The sequence below is a fragment of the Cyanistes caeruleus genome, chromosome 3, assembly GCF_971803275.1.
Source record: "Cyanistes caeruleus chromosome 3, bCyaCae1.hap1.1, whole genome shotgun sequence".
Classification (NCBI taxonomy): Eukaryota; Metazoa; Chordata; class Aves; order Passeriformes; family Paridae; genus Cyanistes; species Cyanistes caeruleus.
The window spans coordinates 95663251-95677904 of record NC_141703.1 but is presented as its reverse complement, the minus strand read 5'-3'; the positions used below and the strand labels follow the sequence as shown (position 1 = coordinate 95677904).

The 14654-nt window shown below is 37.6% G+C and overlaps 1 protein-coding gene across 50 annotated transcripts in view; it reads right to left on the bottom strand.

The window, feature by feature from the left end:
• Positions 1 to 1358: 1358 nt before the first annotated feature.
• Positions 1359 to 14654, bottom strand: part of ZPLD1 (zona pellucida like domain containing 1) — a 98607-nt gene continuing 85311 nt past the window's right edge. For 43 of the 50 annotated variants that reach the window (XM_023942717.2, XM_086883172.1, XM_086883183.1 and 40 more), the window contains 7 exons: positions 14113 to 14185; positions 11002 to 11099; positions 10309 to 10389; positions 9289 to 9460; positions 7879 to 7987; positions 4841 to 4870; positions 1359 to 2953 (listed from right to left, as the gene is read on the bottom strand). In XM_023942717.2, coding sequence (XP_023798485.1) covers positions 2778 to 2953; positions 4841 to 4870; positions 7879 to 7987; positions 9289 to 9460; positions 10309 to 10389; positions 11002 to 11099; positions 14113 to 14185 — 739 coding nt within the window. In that variant the 3' untranslated portion in view covers positions 1359 to 2777. Of the gene's footprint in view, positions 2954 to 4840; positions 4871 to 6726; positions 7462 to 7878; positions 7988 to 9288; positions 9461 to 10308; positions 10390 to 11001; positions 11100 to 14112; positions 14186 to 14654 lie in introns of all 50 variants that reach the window. The other 7 variants (XR_015285054.1, XR_015285050.1, XR_015285056.1 and 4 more) reach the window with 1 other exon arrangement.

The window sequence follows — 14654 nt, the reverse complement described above, 5'->3', positions numbered from 1 at the left end:
TCTTTTGAGTGCCCACTACATGTAATTTATATTTTTAATCCATTCCCCATTCCCTCTCACCTGAAATCCTGTCCTTCAAAATGCAGGGTAAGCTTCATGCACATCATTCAACTTCTGCCTAACCTGTTACATGAAACTTGTGAGGTCACAAATTATGGATTACACATGTGCCTTAATACCTATATTATTTCTTTGAAACAAGCCAGGATGGGGATGTTTTCACAAATTCAGTCAGTCTTTACCTTCCCAGAAATATTTTGCCAGCCTGGCTCAAGTTTTCAGCTCCCCTACAATTCATAAATCATTCCCACATCAGAACTGTAAATGGATAAGCCTCGGTTTAGGCATCATTTTCCACCTGTGGCTCTCCATGTTTCTTTACCAAGGAGGAACTCATATTTATCTCTTTTAATGAATTATGGAGACAAATACATTCACAATCCATAGTGAACTCAGTAATGACTCCCACAGATGGCTGTTGGGACTCTGTCACTAATTTTAGGGGGATCACCCTTTAATACCTAGCAATTTCCACATGAGGAAAAGTCAAACAGGTATCTTACCTGGTTCTTCAAAAAAACAAACCGCTCCAGAAGTTTTAAAAAATAGAAGAATAACATTCTGCATATTACATTACTGAGTAGCAACTCCATTTCTTGTAATAGGTAACCCAAGCCTTAAAAAATGTGGTCAACAAGAGTTTGTTAATTACATTTCCTTATAGAAAAGCAACAAACTGTCTTCCAGAAACACAGAAAAATCAAACAGGACAAGAATGATATTATATCAGCAACTTTTTTTTACTTCCAACACCGTTGACCTTCTTTTCCTGTGGTCTTAACCAAACTGCATGGGATTTGTGTTAGAAAAGAGGTCTTTCCCTCTCTCTAGCAGACATAAGCCTGACATTTTTTAATGGTTGGTAAGTTAAAATGGGCATATTCACATTAGAAAGTATTTTAGAAAGTACTGAAGATAGCAATTAACTGCTGAAACAACTTTCTGAGGATGATAATGACTACCTCTATCACTGGAAACTTTCAGCTAAAGATGCTCCTTACTAAGTAGTAATTACATTAATGGGATTTTTGTGGTTGTCTTTATTAGTAAATTAAAATAGATTATCTGAATTTATTTATCCCCAGGCTTGAATATAAACCTCCAGAGTTTACCACACTCCTTTAAAGGTCACTAAATCAGTAATTATATTAATTTATCCTGTATATTGAAAGCTCTTACCAAACCAGCTTAAAAAAACAGGTCCAGTTTTCCTCTTTGTAGAATGAGGTCCCTGGAAGCACATACAAAACTCAGAATTGGACAGGGGGAGGAAAACAGTTCAGACAAAGCATCCACTCTGAAACATTTAAAATAATTTTATTAAACAATCGTGTTTTACATGTCATCAGACCTAACCCCTGAAGTGCAAAAATGTTTCTGAGGTATTAAGACTGGAGGAAAACAGGCACAGTATTGGTTGTTAGGGATACTGCCCTACAGCACAGTGGAATTTGCAAACAACAGGCCTTTATACAGCATTTGCAGGATCAGAGAAAACTGAGAACAAGACTGTATTTGTCTTTAGCCTTGAGAGCCAAAAAGCCCTGATCATTAGCCAGTTCTGTCACATCAGTGAAGACACAGACACGGTTAACACAGGATGATGATAAATATCAATGAGGTGTTTCTAGGCCAATATGTACAGTACATGAAAAATGAAATTTAACTGCTGTATGTGTGACCAAAATCCCAACTGTCTATCCAGTCCAGCTTAATATGTTGTGTCTATGGTGGCCTCTCTAGTACCAGCATTTTTGTCTACTCTACACAGCAAAGCCACTGCCTTGTGCTCCTGTTTGGGGGCACCTGTCACTCACACTCGCTTCAGGTAAGTTGATGTTCATCAGATTAACTAGAGGCAACAGGACAGTACTGCTTGTAGCCTGTTATCCTTCTAGTTGCCCTCTTCCCCTCATCCATGCAGTGAACACGTCTAACTCACACAAAAAATCTGCTAAAAAAATAAGCAATGATTGATGACTCCTCATGTGGAAATGGAAGTTTTGTTTGAGAACTGAAAAACTAACGAGGCAAAACTTTCTCTTAACAATTAGTATATTATTGAGAGTTTTACTCGGTTTCCAAATTGTGCTCCAAAAATAATTTTCTGTGAGGAAAGTTTGGGCAATACTTGATACATGGTATCTCCACAAGCCAATGGAAGACATGTTTAAGAAAATATTTCCAAATTACAAATAAGTAAAACTCACTTGTTCCAAGGCTTTCTTAGGTTATTTCTAACCAAGACAGCTGAAAGCAAATTCCTCCTGAGACACACTTGTTTTTGTGAAAAATGAAATAACAAAAGAGAAGTGATCCTTATTTTACTAGGTGTTTATGAAGTTACGAATTTTTCTGAATATGTCAGCCTTTGAATTACAGTGGCATGTTTGGAAAGGTTCTCATCTGCAGCCTCTTCAGCTTTTAGACCTTACTGAGCAGATGAAGACATGAGCTCTATTGTCAGCACATTCATGGGCAAACGTCGTGCAGTCTGATAGCAAACACAATTGAGATTCTCAACATTTTCTAGGCTTGTTACCAACATCACTGCTGCTTACCTACACAATATCATCTAGCAAACCTACAAATATAGAATAGCTGGAACAGAAGCTGGATACCACTGGAGTGTTGCCTTAATATTACTTTTTAATGGAATCATATTTCACAGACGAGAAAGGCAACCCCAAACACAAAGTGCAAACAAATCATCACTTTCAGTTGAAAACTGGGTTCCGGATGCCACTCAGGACTGAGCTGTTGGGCCAGTTTCTGTGCAGAAGGGTTAGAGAACATACAAAAAAGAAAATGCTCGAAATTCCTAGGACCACAATGCCTGAAATCAGCGCACTGGTGACTGTGTTCATCTGGAAAGGAGGTCCGTTTGGGTGAGCTGCAAGGAGAAGAAAAATTCTCAGGTAAGATCTGGTTTTATCTCTCATGAGTGCCAAACATTTCTGCCCTCCCCTTCCAACACCCAACATACTGCATCATTGCAATGAAGGAACTAAAACTGTACCTCAGAATGAGCAGCTGTCTACTTGGATAAAGCTTATCTAAGTTCATTTTGAAAACAGTAATTTAATCTTTCAATTTTAATCATGCTAGGGGATAAAGACGTGTGCCTTCTAAGGCATTATCCCTCATCTGCTAGTGACCAACCTTGACCTGTGTTACACAAGGCAAGACTATCATTATTCAAGGATTTATCCAAGGACTGTCAAGGTAGATGTGTAAGGATTTGTGGCCTAATCAAGCTAATGAAAGGATTTCTTCCCCACTATCACTATCTATATTTCAATTCAAAGTTTATGTAAATCAGCAGACATGTCTGGCACAGGATAGTGGACATTCTGAAAGTTTGTTGTACACCTTCGGAAAGGGCTTCTTAATATGTTTATCAATTCTCAGGTAGAAAAGGTGACTAATTATTAAAGTTCAGAAAGCTGTTCATATACCAGTTCTGAGATAATGGGCCACATGCATCCACAGCTGGTACTGTATTTTCTAGCAGGAGGGGAAAAAAAATCATTTGAGTACCAACAAGCATTTACCAGTGGTGGTGAGTGAGGTGAAATGACAACACAGTTTCCATGTGAAAAACCAGACTTCTCCTCCCAGAAGCAGCCACCTGCCCTTAACACCATTAATCCCACCCTCCTCACCAAGCTGAAGGGAAATCAGCAGTGTTGATCTGGTCACCCTGCCCTTCCCAACACTGTGCTGCTTTCTGACCCCTACATCAGTAACCCTGCCTCTCTCCACCTCTGTGCTCTCCACAGGGACAGCAACAGGCGAAGGAAAGGCTGCTGCTCTGGGATGGAGAAGCTGCTGCTTTTGGTGGATGGGAAGGAAAGGTAGCAGCCATTAACACAGCAAACTGTGTGCAGCAAATAAAGAATTTGCTTTTTTATTGATTTAATTATATCCATGGGTAGGAGCACACCAGGGAGCAATTAATTACAGGCAGAACTCTCCATGACAGACAAGAACAGCAGCTGCTTTCATATGTTCTAAATTGAGTAAAGAAAGGAACAAATAGTGTTAGAGTTCAGAGGGCAGGATGGATTCCTTGTTCCACTCAGTCCAGTTATGACAAAATACAAGGTGGAATGGCCCAATGTACCACCTGATCATCTTTTCTTAGCTATCAGCCACTCCTAGTTACCAGCAGAGAACAGTAGCAGGCTAAAACAAGTTTTCCAGGGGCTCAAAGGAAAAGCACCCTAAAACTTAAAGAGCTGATCTCCCCTGCAGCCTGTTTCCTTCACTGCCCTAGCAGGGCACAAGTTCAAGTTTCTCCACAGGCTCTTTGTGTGGTTAAATGCTAGGAGAACAGGAGCTGAAGCTCTGACCTTCTGGTTTTGAGATGTGAACCATGCTAGACCACACCATAATAACAATTTTCCTGCTCTACTCCTGTGTGGCATGGGAAAATTTTACTGCTTAAGTCTGGTTTTGTATCTGGTGGCTATAATGTACCCTTCACCCTAATATGCTGTAGCATCAGATCTTCATTTTGATTTCATCACAGGAATTAAAAGTTTCAATGCAGATGGTACTGGGTGCACAAATTAAACTGAGAATTCCATATTCACCGATTGCTTTCTTTTCAACACATGTTGGTATTGACTCATTTAAACAACAAAAAAACACAAAAAGAAAAAAAAAAGAAAAATAAAAAATCCCAGTGCATTAATGTTAAGCAAAATGGTTCATCCTCAGCTCTGTTTTTCTCATAAACCCTCTATTATGTTTCTTGTAATTCTGATTAACTTACCAAGCTCTGAATTGTTGGTTGGTGTCTCATCTATATAAAAATAAAAATGGCATGTGTTATACTTTTAAAATACATCTGCCAACCTCCTCTCCTCGTGCAACACAAAAGCTAATATTTGTAGCTTTATTTTAAAAATACATCAGCTCTACTTGCAACATTGACTAGCAGCTTTTAGCATCTCTGTTAAAATATGGACAATAACATTAACTGCATGTCATTGCTTCATTTTTAATATCAGGAGATATTAAAATAGTAATTAATATTTTTAATGTCTTGTGGAAGAACAAACCCATCACCTTAAATCAGGAATCTCTTAATTGAAAAGATGGCCAGTTCCATTTTCTCCCTCAGTGAGAGCACAAGCATAAGCACAGTTATGTGTAAGTCCATTCACTTAATCATATTATAAAATAACTTTATAGGAAAAAACTATAGTCAGTGACTATAAATTATTACAAAAAAACTCTTTTCACCATGCTCATTTTCTTCTTGGAAGTTCCATAGTGGTTTTATAGTCAGGGTAACATTTGTATTTTGCCTTCAGTTTTTACTTATCAGTGTCAATTTCAGAATTACATTTCTTGACACTGTTTTGGGGTTTTTTTGTGCAATCCGTAAGCACAGTTCACATATACATTTGTTTTGAGCAGCTGTCTCCCAAGCTAAAGTGAGACACCTATCAAAAGCTACATAATTTTAACTTCACAAGTAGGTACCCTCTTTGTTTCCATAGAGAGACTAAAACATTTTCTCCTGTGTATGTCTCCCTTAATTACTTATTTTAGAATAACAGAAAAAAATAACCTTTCTCTGAAAAGAGCCAAATGTTAGAAACATGAGTTCAGAAACACACAGGAGAGGGACCATCACTATTTTGCAGCAGCACTATTCAGTTCCTGCCAAGGCAGCTGCACCAGCAGCTCCACTGCCAGAACAGCTGGTGACAGCTCATGGGGGACCCGGCTACCTTGAGGAGCCTCTGCAGGTACTGGTGAGCACAGGCCAGCCCAGGAGAGCTGCAGCTCCACCCTAAATGAGGGAAGTAAGGGTCTGCACATCTGCACAGTCCTCCTACTGCCATAGGGACTGTGGTGAGAAAGGTGCAGCAGGTTTGATGAGCTCTGGACAAATGTATCTGTGTTAAAGCTGGACCAGAGCTGTCCTTGAAAAGAGTGTAAAGCACCTCCATGCAGCATCACATCAATGCAAGCCAGTGGTTTGGACTGAGTGCATTCCTCATTCAAAAATTTACCTAAATTATAAAAAGTTAACCAAAATTATCCAAATTTATCCATCATCCCGATAGTTTTGGTCAAGTTCTCTCATGATATTCCCTTTTAGTTTGTTAATGAAAGTATTCATAAACCTCCTGGTTCACATGAGCTTATTTTCACAATGGGAATTGACAGCAGGACTAATTCCCTCTTTCTGATCCAGAAGAAAAAGGAAAATACAAGTCAGATTGAGGGACTTGCCTATTGCCACTCATTAAATTTGTGCCAGAGTATAGAATGTAATCCCATTTTTTTTCAAGCACTTCCCATTAAAACATCCTTCTGTCAGCATGAGTAGAATGCTCTGAAAGCACTATGAAACTATGAAGATGAAGAAACCAAAAAAGCTTTACCCACACACCTTTAGAATACACCTAAAAAATTGGTTTCCTTTCTTCAGCCTTATTCATGATTTCATTTAAACAACTTTAACAGTTGTCATGAAATTATAAAATTGTTTATCCTTTCTTTGGGGCCGTTAAACATCCATCAGATCTCTTTGCTCGAAGCTAGGCAGTGTTTAAAAGTAATTGATAAGCATCTTTCTTTTTTTTTGGTTTTTTTTAATTGTAAGAACAGCATTCACAGGACTTGAATCATGAGCTATATTACCTAGCAGGGGCTGCTTGTATAAGAAGCTGTATCAAGTTTCCATTCCTTGCCTGAGGCAGCATTACTCCAGCACACTTGCTTGGCTGAGCAAATCCGTCATTCGTTTCCCACATGTGCTCATGTATGCAACTTTGAAGTTAGTTCTTCTCACTTTTTCTTGGCTAATCAGATGGCAGCAACTCAAATGGGACCAGGTATAATGCAAAAAAATGGCTCATTTTTATTGCAGAAATGCTGCTCATAATGGAGCCTATTTGTTCTAGAAATGGTCTCTCGTTAGGTGGTTCCCCACTCTGCAGGGTCAGTTGCTCTCTTTATATGCAGGTACAACCAGGTGGCATTTAAAGAAAGATTTTATTCTCAAGTTTTAAACTAGACCAGGTTCAGTCCTATTCTCAGCATCCTAAACCTAAGACTGCTGAAATCAGTTGCTTAACTTCAACTACTTATAAATATATAATTTGTAAAACTTAAACAGCAATCACATCCATTTTTTATTTTTTTTTGCAGACACTGCAGGTTACATTTAGAGCTGCCTTTTGGGTTTTTTTTTTCCCTAAAACAATTGGCAATAAAAATGAAAATCATGGCATTTCACCCTCAATTTAAAGCAGTGGATTTTGGCCCACTCTTTAAAATTTACAATGGTTTTGTCCCATTTCTTTCTTATAGCTGAATCTAAGAATAGTGTGCATTAATTTTAAGCCATATGTAGATAAAAAACCCAGAGGGAAGCTGGAAGAAATGGTAAACAGAAAGTGACAGTGAATATTCATTATCCATCCAAATTAAATTGCAACATTGAGCACAGTACCTTAAATTCTATTATCTCCTGTGAAATCTGACAAAAAAAGAAGTCAACCTACTGAGTCTGGACTTTTATAATGGCTTTATATGTATAACAGTATCCCACAGTGATTTTATTGGAGGAGGAAGCATGTGAGAGCAAAACAAAAATACTAGCTCAAAATTTCTACCAAACAAAGTAGTAAAAAGTGTAGTAAAAAATAATCAGCAGTAGTAATAATAATACTCAGCAAACTCACAGAGAATTTACCCTTTACATCACTGCAAATTTACATTAAACTGCAAAACATTTCCCCATGTTTCTGAAATTCCTGCAGTCCATAGAGAAAAACTGTTTATTCCTACCACTCCTGGTAATGATGGGGCCAGCAGAGATTACAGCATTGCCAGATGTGCTCTGAGGGCGCCAAGTTGTCCTGCCACCAGTGTCTCTTCTTTCTCTGTTACTGCAGATCTGAGTGGTCAGTCAAAACAATCACAGATTAAGAATTGTGCCCTTTTTGTGCTTCCTGATGTAATATGAACTCTTTGGTAAGCAATAGTAAAACTTTGATTTTATTTCTTAGTATGCATTAAATTACTAAGAAATAAAAACATCTGCAATATTGCCTAGAAGTGTATCTTATAAATTCCTGGCTTCCCATTTTATTTTGCCTCACTTTGTTTACAAAACTACATTGCTGTTGTGTACAAGATCCATCTCATAGTATATTAAACTTTCAGTAGTTAATTTCCCAAAGCTATGTTTACAGACAGTTTTCCCCAACAAATCTGTTTTGCTTGACAATCCCTGTTCTAGCAAGCTTCTTGAGTGAGAGTTTGCACATTTTCCATGGAGTTCTAAATAGCAGTGGCACACTAAAACAACCCTCAGCATTCCCATCTGGATTCCACCTTTAACATTTGTAACCCACCATCTACCTTAATCTAGGGTACTCAAACATGCTTCAAACAAGAGCATTTCCTTAGTTTCAGCTTCTTGTGAAAGAACTTCAGAAACCTCAGAAGACAAATTGAATGCAAACCGAATTACATAAACGTGCAATATAAAAATACAAAATAACACAAAATTCCAGGAGTATACTGAACTGACCACACTTTAAAATTCCAAATGGGAAGTCATTCAGTAGGAAACAATGCTGTGCTCTGAAGTCATCACAGAACTTTGTGTTTATATGTTTATTTAAATGTTTCCATTTCCAAAATATCTTTGTTGTTCCTGATACTCCTAAAATTAGTTAAATAGACATAACCTCATGAACTTTAATAAAAGAGCAGTTTTCAGATTATAAACTCTAAGGGGCATGATATTTTTTTTCACTATGAGAAACTTTCATAAATTTTCCTTGTCAGTATAACAGCACTTCCTATAGCTTTAACTTTTCCATAAATTATATTCTAAGATATTTCTCTTCATCCACTGTGATTATGGATACCTTACTACTATACTAAGAATATCAACCCGAAAGAAACATCTCAGAGTTGCTACTTTTAAAAATTAAGGACCAAAAAGCAAAGAGGTCATTCCTCATATATTCAATAACCTGTGGTTTGCAGGTCTAGTATTATTTTATCTCCAGATGACATTATTCATTTCCATATTCTTCACTAGTTGTTTCACATTCCTTCAGACACAAAAAGCATTCTTACTTCAGTCTGCACAAGTTGCTTTCATTCTGTGCCATCCAAACTTCCGTAACACTTGTATGCAAAACTCCAGTGCATCTATTTTATATCCAGATAATTTCGACTTACTGGCACAAGAAAGGGACAGTCATCTGCTCTGCACAGCTTCGTCACACAGTGAAGGAAGACCGTGGACATCTTCTGGTTCTTGTGCTTCACAAAGCGAAACACCTCAAAGGAAAACCGGCCCATTTGACTCTTGCCGTTTTCAATTATGGTTGTCTGCGGATCCTTGTCACAGCTAGTTTTTGTAGAGAAAAGTGAAACTGGGATGAACAGCTCTGTTAGTATTTTGAAGCTCTCAGCTGAGAAAAAGATAGCTTAAGCAGCAAGTTCAGCACTTTAGTTCCTTGGAAAAGAACAGGGTGCAAGTATCTGCAGACACAATGTGCCTGTCAGGCTGCAGCTTCCAGTGCTGAAACACATTCTTACAAAAACACTGTTTTATTTTGCAGCACCACAGCTGTAACCAAGGTACCATTTAAATCCAGTGCTCAAAGAAACTTGAGACCTGAAGCAAAAAGCAATCAGGTATGCTAACCAGTATAGACAGGTAACTCCAAATGAAGACAGTACCTCTCCAATAGGTGTCATGGATAAAATTTAATCTGAGATACTGCCAAGATGTTTTTCAAAGTTCCAATTCAAATAAATGTTATTACTGGGAGTAGAAGTAGGAGCATCTATTTATATTTAATCATTTGCTTAACTACCTTCCTGAACTGAAGTCTCTGATGTTTTAAATCACTGTCATGCACCACATTCACCTTTGATAAAATAGAGGCCAGGTTAGTCATTCACTTGCAGAATTTATGTTATCTCTAGTAGAACTACTTTGGATATACATATATAAATAAACTTTGTATATATGGTTTTCTACCTTCATAATTTTTATGACTTAGCACCTTTTATATTTATGTTCACACACAAAGAAGCTCTGACATGTTATCTATAAGTCCAGTCCTTGGTCCTGCTTTCTAATAATGCTTTAACTTCCCAGGCAGTTTAAGACACCACTATTGAAGAGATTTGTAAATTTATTTTTTTTAAGGAGGACCAAAAAAAATACTGGGTTTGCACAGCACCTACCTGAAGAAAAGATCATATCGAAGATCATCACTAGGATTGCCAGACGGTGTGGTGTAACAGTAGTCCATCAAAACATTCCACCTGCACAGGGAGTAAAGGCACAGGTGAGGGGAACTGGCAGTGCAGGCATAGGGGGGTGTGAGCGAGGTGAGATGAAAGGACAGTACAAAAAAGCATACAAACAGGTAATGCAGTCTGTACCAGTGAAACTGAATTACTGTGTTAAACAGGTCACATACAGCTTGTCCTGTTTCTTCAACAACTTAGAAAATTAAACAGTACAACATAGCTGCTGAGTTTTATAAATCAAATCATTTGGTTTCATTTAAATCAACCACCACACCAATGCACATTGCACACCTCCTCTCAAAAATCATGGCCCCACAGGACTAGAAATCAAAACCAGCCCACTTTTAAAAGCCCTGGATTTTCTCATTTGGTCCAACAAAGTCCTTTCCTAAATAAAAACAATATAGGATTTAAATTATAATTCAGGAAAACTTCCATAATGAGAACTGCAGCAAGATATGCATTCACTGCCAAGGGCCTGACACCCTCCAGCTGAGAGCAGTGATTATTGAACAACAACTATTATTTTGAAATACAAAAAGCTGTAAGACAGATGCTTCTAAATCAGATAAGTAACAAGAGCTGAAAAGCAAGCAAGACAAGAAATAACACCCTTTATGGTACCTGCCATCAAGGTTGGTTGCTCTTACAGCTGCATATATTTTGGTTTTCAAAGGTAAACCTGTACTTGGAATAAGGAGTTGCTGGCTGTAGGTTGAATCCTGTAAAACAAACATTTCCTCAGTTGTAACAGAAATTCCACTCTAACAACCCATCTGCATCCAGACTGAGCCCTCAGCAATTTTTCTGACCCTTCTGTGTAGAACAATTGCTTACTTTGTCCTGTGTAAGGGAAGAAGCAAAAAGCAGTGCCAGAGAAATTGCCCACAAGTTTGTCTTTAAAGACTGGCTTTTCCCCATGCAACAATTTGGGAGAATATCTGATTTAATAAGGTGGTGGGATCAGTGATTAAAGAAATCATACCATTCACTGACACTTCAGTCAGTCTCCCAGAGCTTACAGGCAAGCATAGGAGCTACTCTGGTTTTCTAACAGAGGAGCTTCACTGGGTTGTCACACTGCACTCCTTCCCAGGAAAGGTTGCTAAGGTTATTTGAATTAGTGGAGGTAGCAATGCCTTGAGATGTTATATATTTTAAGCTATTGTCTTGGAGAACAAAGACATTCTGTTATACAAAGTGTAGTTTCTATGGAAGCTGCCTTGTTGAAAACTACAAGTAACAAACATTTTCATTTAAATTCTAGTATTTCAAAAGAGCTGTTTCAAGAAAGCTGTATTCAACATAAAAGTTGGGAATTTCTGATATACTACTACTTAAATATAGCTGTTTTACTGGGGCTTTTTGTTCAAAATCTAAACCATTAAGCTCACTTTAGCAACAAAGCCATGAAACAGCCCTGTGTGAGAGATATTGAGAATATCAAAATGCACTGTTTGGTAAAGTCACCTGTGTCAAAAACATTGCTAATGCAGATAGCAGAGTGACTCACCATGTTAAGGCCTCCTGTGAAAGGTCAAAACACTCAATACACATGAAAAAAAACACCTGGTAAATAGGATTTCAACCAGGTTCATTGTGGCAAACGAGACCATGGCAGGCAGCAGGTGATAGCAACAAGAAGGTTTGCACCAGAGACCAAGTGATTTTTTTTTTCAAAGGTAACAATGCCAAATTGCACTGCCCAATATCTACTCTATGCAGTATCAGAGGCCTTCAGGTAGGTTTGCCTTCTTTCAAATTAATTATACATTTCTATAATACTTAGCTCTGCTACATTTTGCAACTCATTAAGAAGTGCAAAACCCTCATTATTACACTCCATAGTTGCTCTTTTATTCTTTAAGAGTAGTTTTTATTCATTTGGACAGACGTTTGCAAAAAGGCATAAAAGCACATAGCTACTTGGGCTCTGTGAAAGCCCATTAAACATTTTGCTATTATACCCTGAGTCTATCATAACAGCTCTTCTTATCTTTCCTAACAATGGCATGTACAAACATCACAAAGTAAATCTAAGCAACATTTTATGACAGAAGACACAGGTAAGTTAAGAAGATGAAGAGTCAGTGTTGAGAAATAACACTACAGCTGAATTAGGAGAGGATAGCCACTTGCAGTTGAGAAGCACATCTGTACACATCCCCTCACTAACAGCAAGGCTGGACATTTCCTCCCAAAACCAGGGCTGCTAACAGAGATCAAGAGGGCCCACATGACAAGAGACACTCCCAGCAGGGGAAAATGCAGGCAGTGCACATGCTGTCCATGTATTTATCCAGCCCTGGGAAGTGAAGCAGGGCATGTCCACCACTGGAATCTGCCAGCCTTAGCAGTATTATTCATGATGGTGCTACTCACTAGGGTGAGTCATGTCACTGCTATCAGGCTGAAAAGACACCACTGTTCATGGTCAACTTGCAAGTTTACAGGGGTGGGCAGGATGAAAGCACATTTTGGAGTGGGATATCTGAGGAAAAAATGTGTTCAATAGGAGCATCAATAGCATTTATTCCTGACTGCTGAATTGGCAGTCAACAGGCAGTGGTCAATGCTTGGCCTGACTAAGAAATTTTCCTATCCTCATTCTGCCCCATCTTTCTGATTACAGGGTTATTTAAAAATGAGAGAACTATAATCATCATTTTAACAGATTATAGGTTGTTATTTGGAGCTCTGCTCTTTCAAACAAACATGATTTTTTTTAGAGCATGCCATTGAAAAATGTCCTGTTGCAATATTTATAGCTCATTATGTTCAAAGCATAAAGCATTGACTTTTAAATCAGTTGCATGAATTATAACTCAGCAACACGATGGCATGAATAATAATGCAAAAAAAATCGGATTCATAATTTACAAAAATGATGCTTGATAGATTGAAAAATTGATATTTAAATCAGGTATTTAAAATGTATGAGTGAAAATTTTAATCAACACAAAAATATAATTTCAGGGATTAATGTTAAGTAAAGGTCCTTGCATTTTTTATGTTCTAGTGTCACCAACCCATTTTACATGGTAAAATCTTTTAAAATAATGCGTATTCAAATCACCTAAAACATAAGGACGAACAGTTTTCATTGGATGAAAACTGTTATAATTATTAACCCTTAACATCTGTGAAGTCCACATATAAGACAACATATGCACCAGGCTATAGATCTGGAACCAATATAGCCTTCATGACAATCACAGATGATCAAAACACTCTGATGAGGCTTGAGCATAAAAATAGCCCAGCCAAAGTGCTACAGTTCATTGCTATGGGAATAGGTCTGGAATAATTTTGCAGAATACTACAGAGTACTCTCTGTCAAAGCACAAAGCACCTATACACACACACAGAAACATAATAAATGCAAACAAAATATGCACTCTGCAGTATGATTATTATGGCTACAATTGATTAGTCACATGGCACTACCAACTGAAAGCCAAAGCTGTAAATTGAGGAACTGTATACAGGACAAAAAGACTGTGTCTCTCCTCAAAGACCAGCTATATAAATACAAGACAGCAGGTACGTGCAAACAAAAAGGAAAAAGGAATTCAGAGATGAAAGATGCCTGGAAGAAAGGCTTGGCTCATGGGAGGAGTGGGAAGGAAACAGCAAATTATGAAGAGGCATCTATACTTTGGTCTGCTAAAACAGTTTGTATCCACATAGCACAGAGATTAATTTAGTCCAGGTCATACTGTGGTTTATACTCACATTATAAAGCAACAAATTCAAAGTACTGATAAATGTACCATTGTTCTCTCTTACAGAAATAGCAGCTGATGACCTACAACAGAACCAGAAACCAAAAACCATCATGAAGAAAGATACCTTATTTGTGTTTTTGCATACTTCACTGGGCTTTATCATTAAAAAACTCAATGAGTCATATCACAAGAAGTTAATTTATGCATTTGGGTTATAAACTTCAGAAACAGGAATTTATAGTGGAAATACTGACAGTCTTAACTATGCAGAAAATAATGGATGCTGCTGGAAACACGAATCAGAAGAATAATTAGCAGAGAGGCAAAGTGACAAAAAAGAACTCACTTTACATAATGTACAACATTTACTCATGGAAATATTTTCTCTTGCATTCTATATTTACAGGCTTACAAACTATTTTGTGAAGATTTTTTTGTTTGTTTTTTTAATGCTATAATTTTTCAGAAGGGCATCTGAATTTTAAGGGAAGTTTTACATTGTCTAAGGGTATCTTCATAAAATATATTATTTCATATTAAGATGCTACA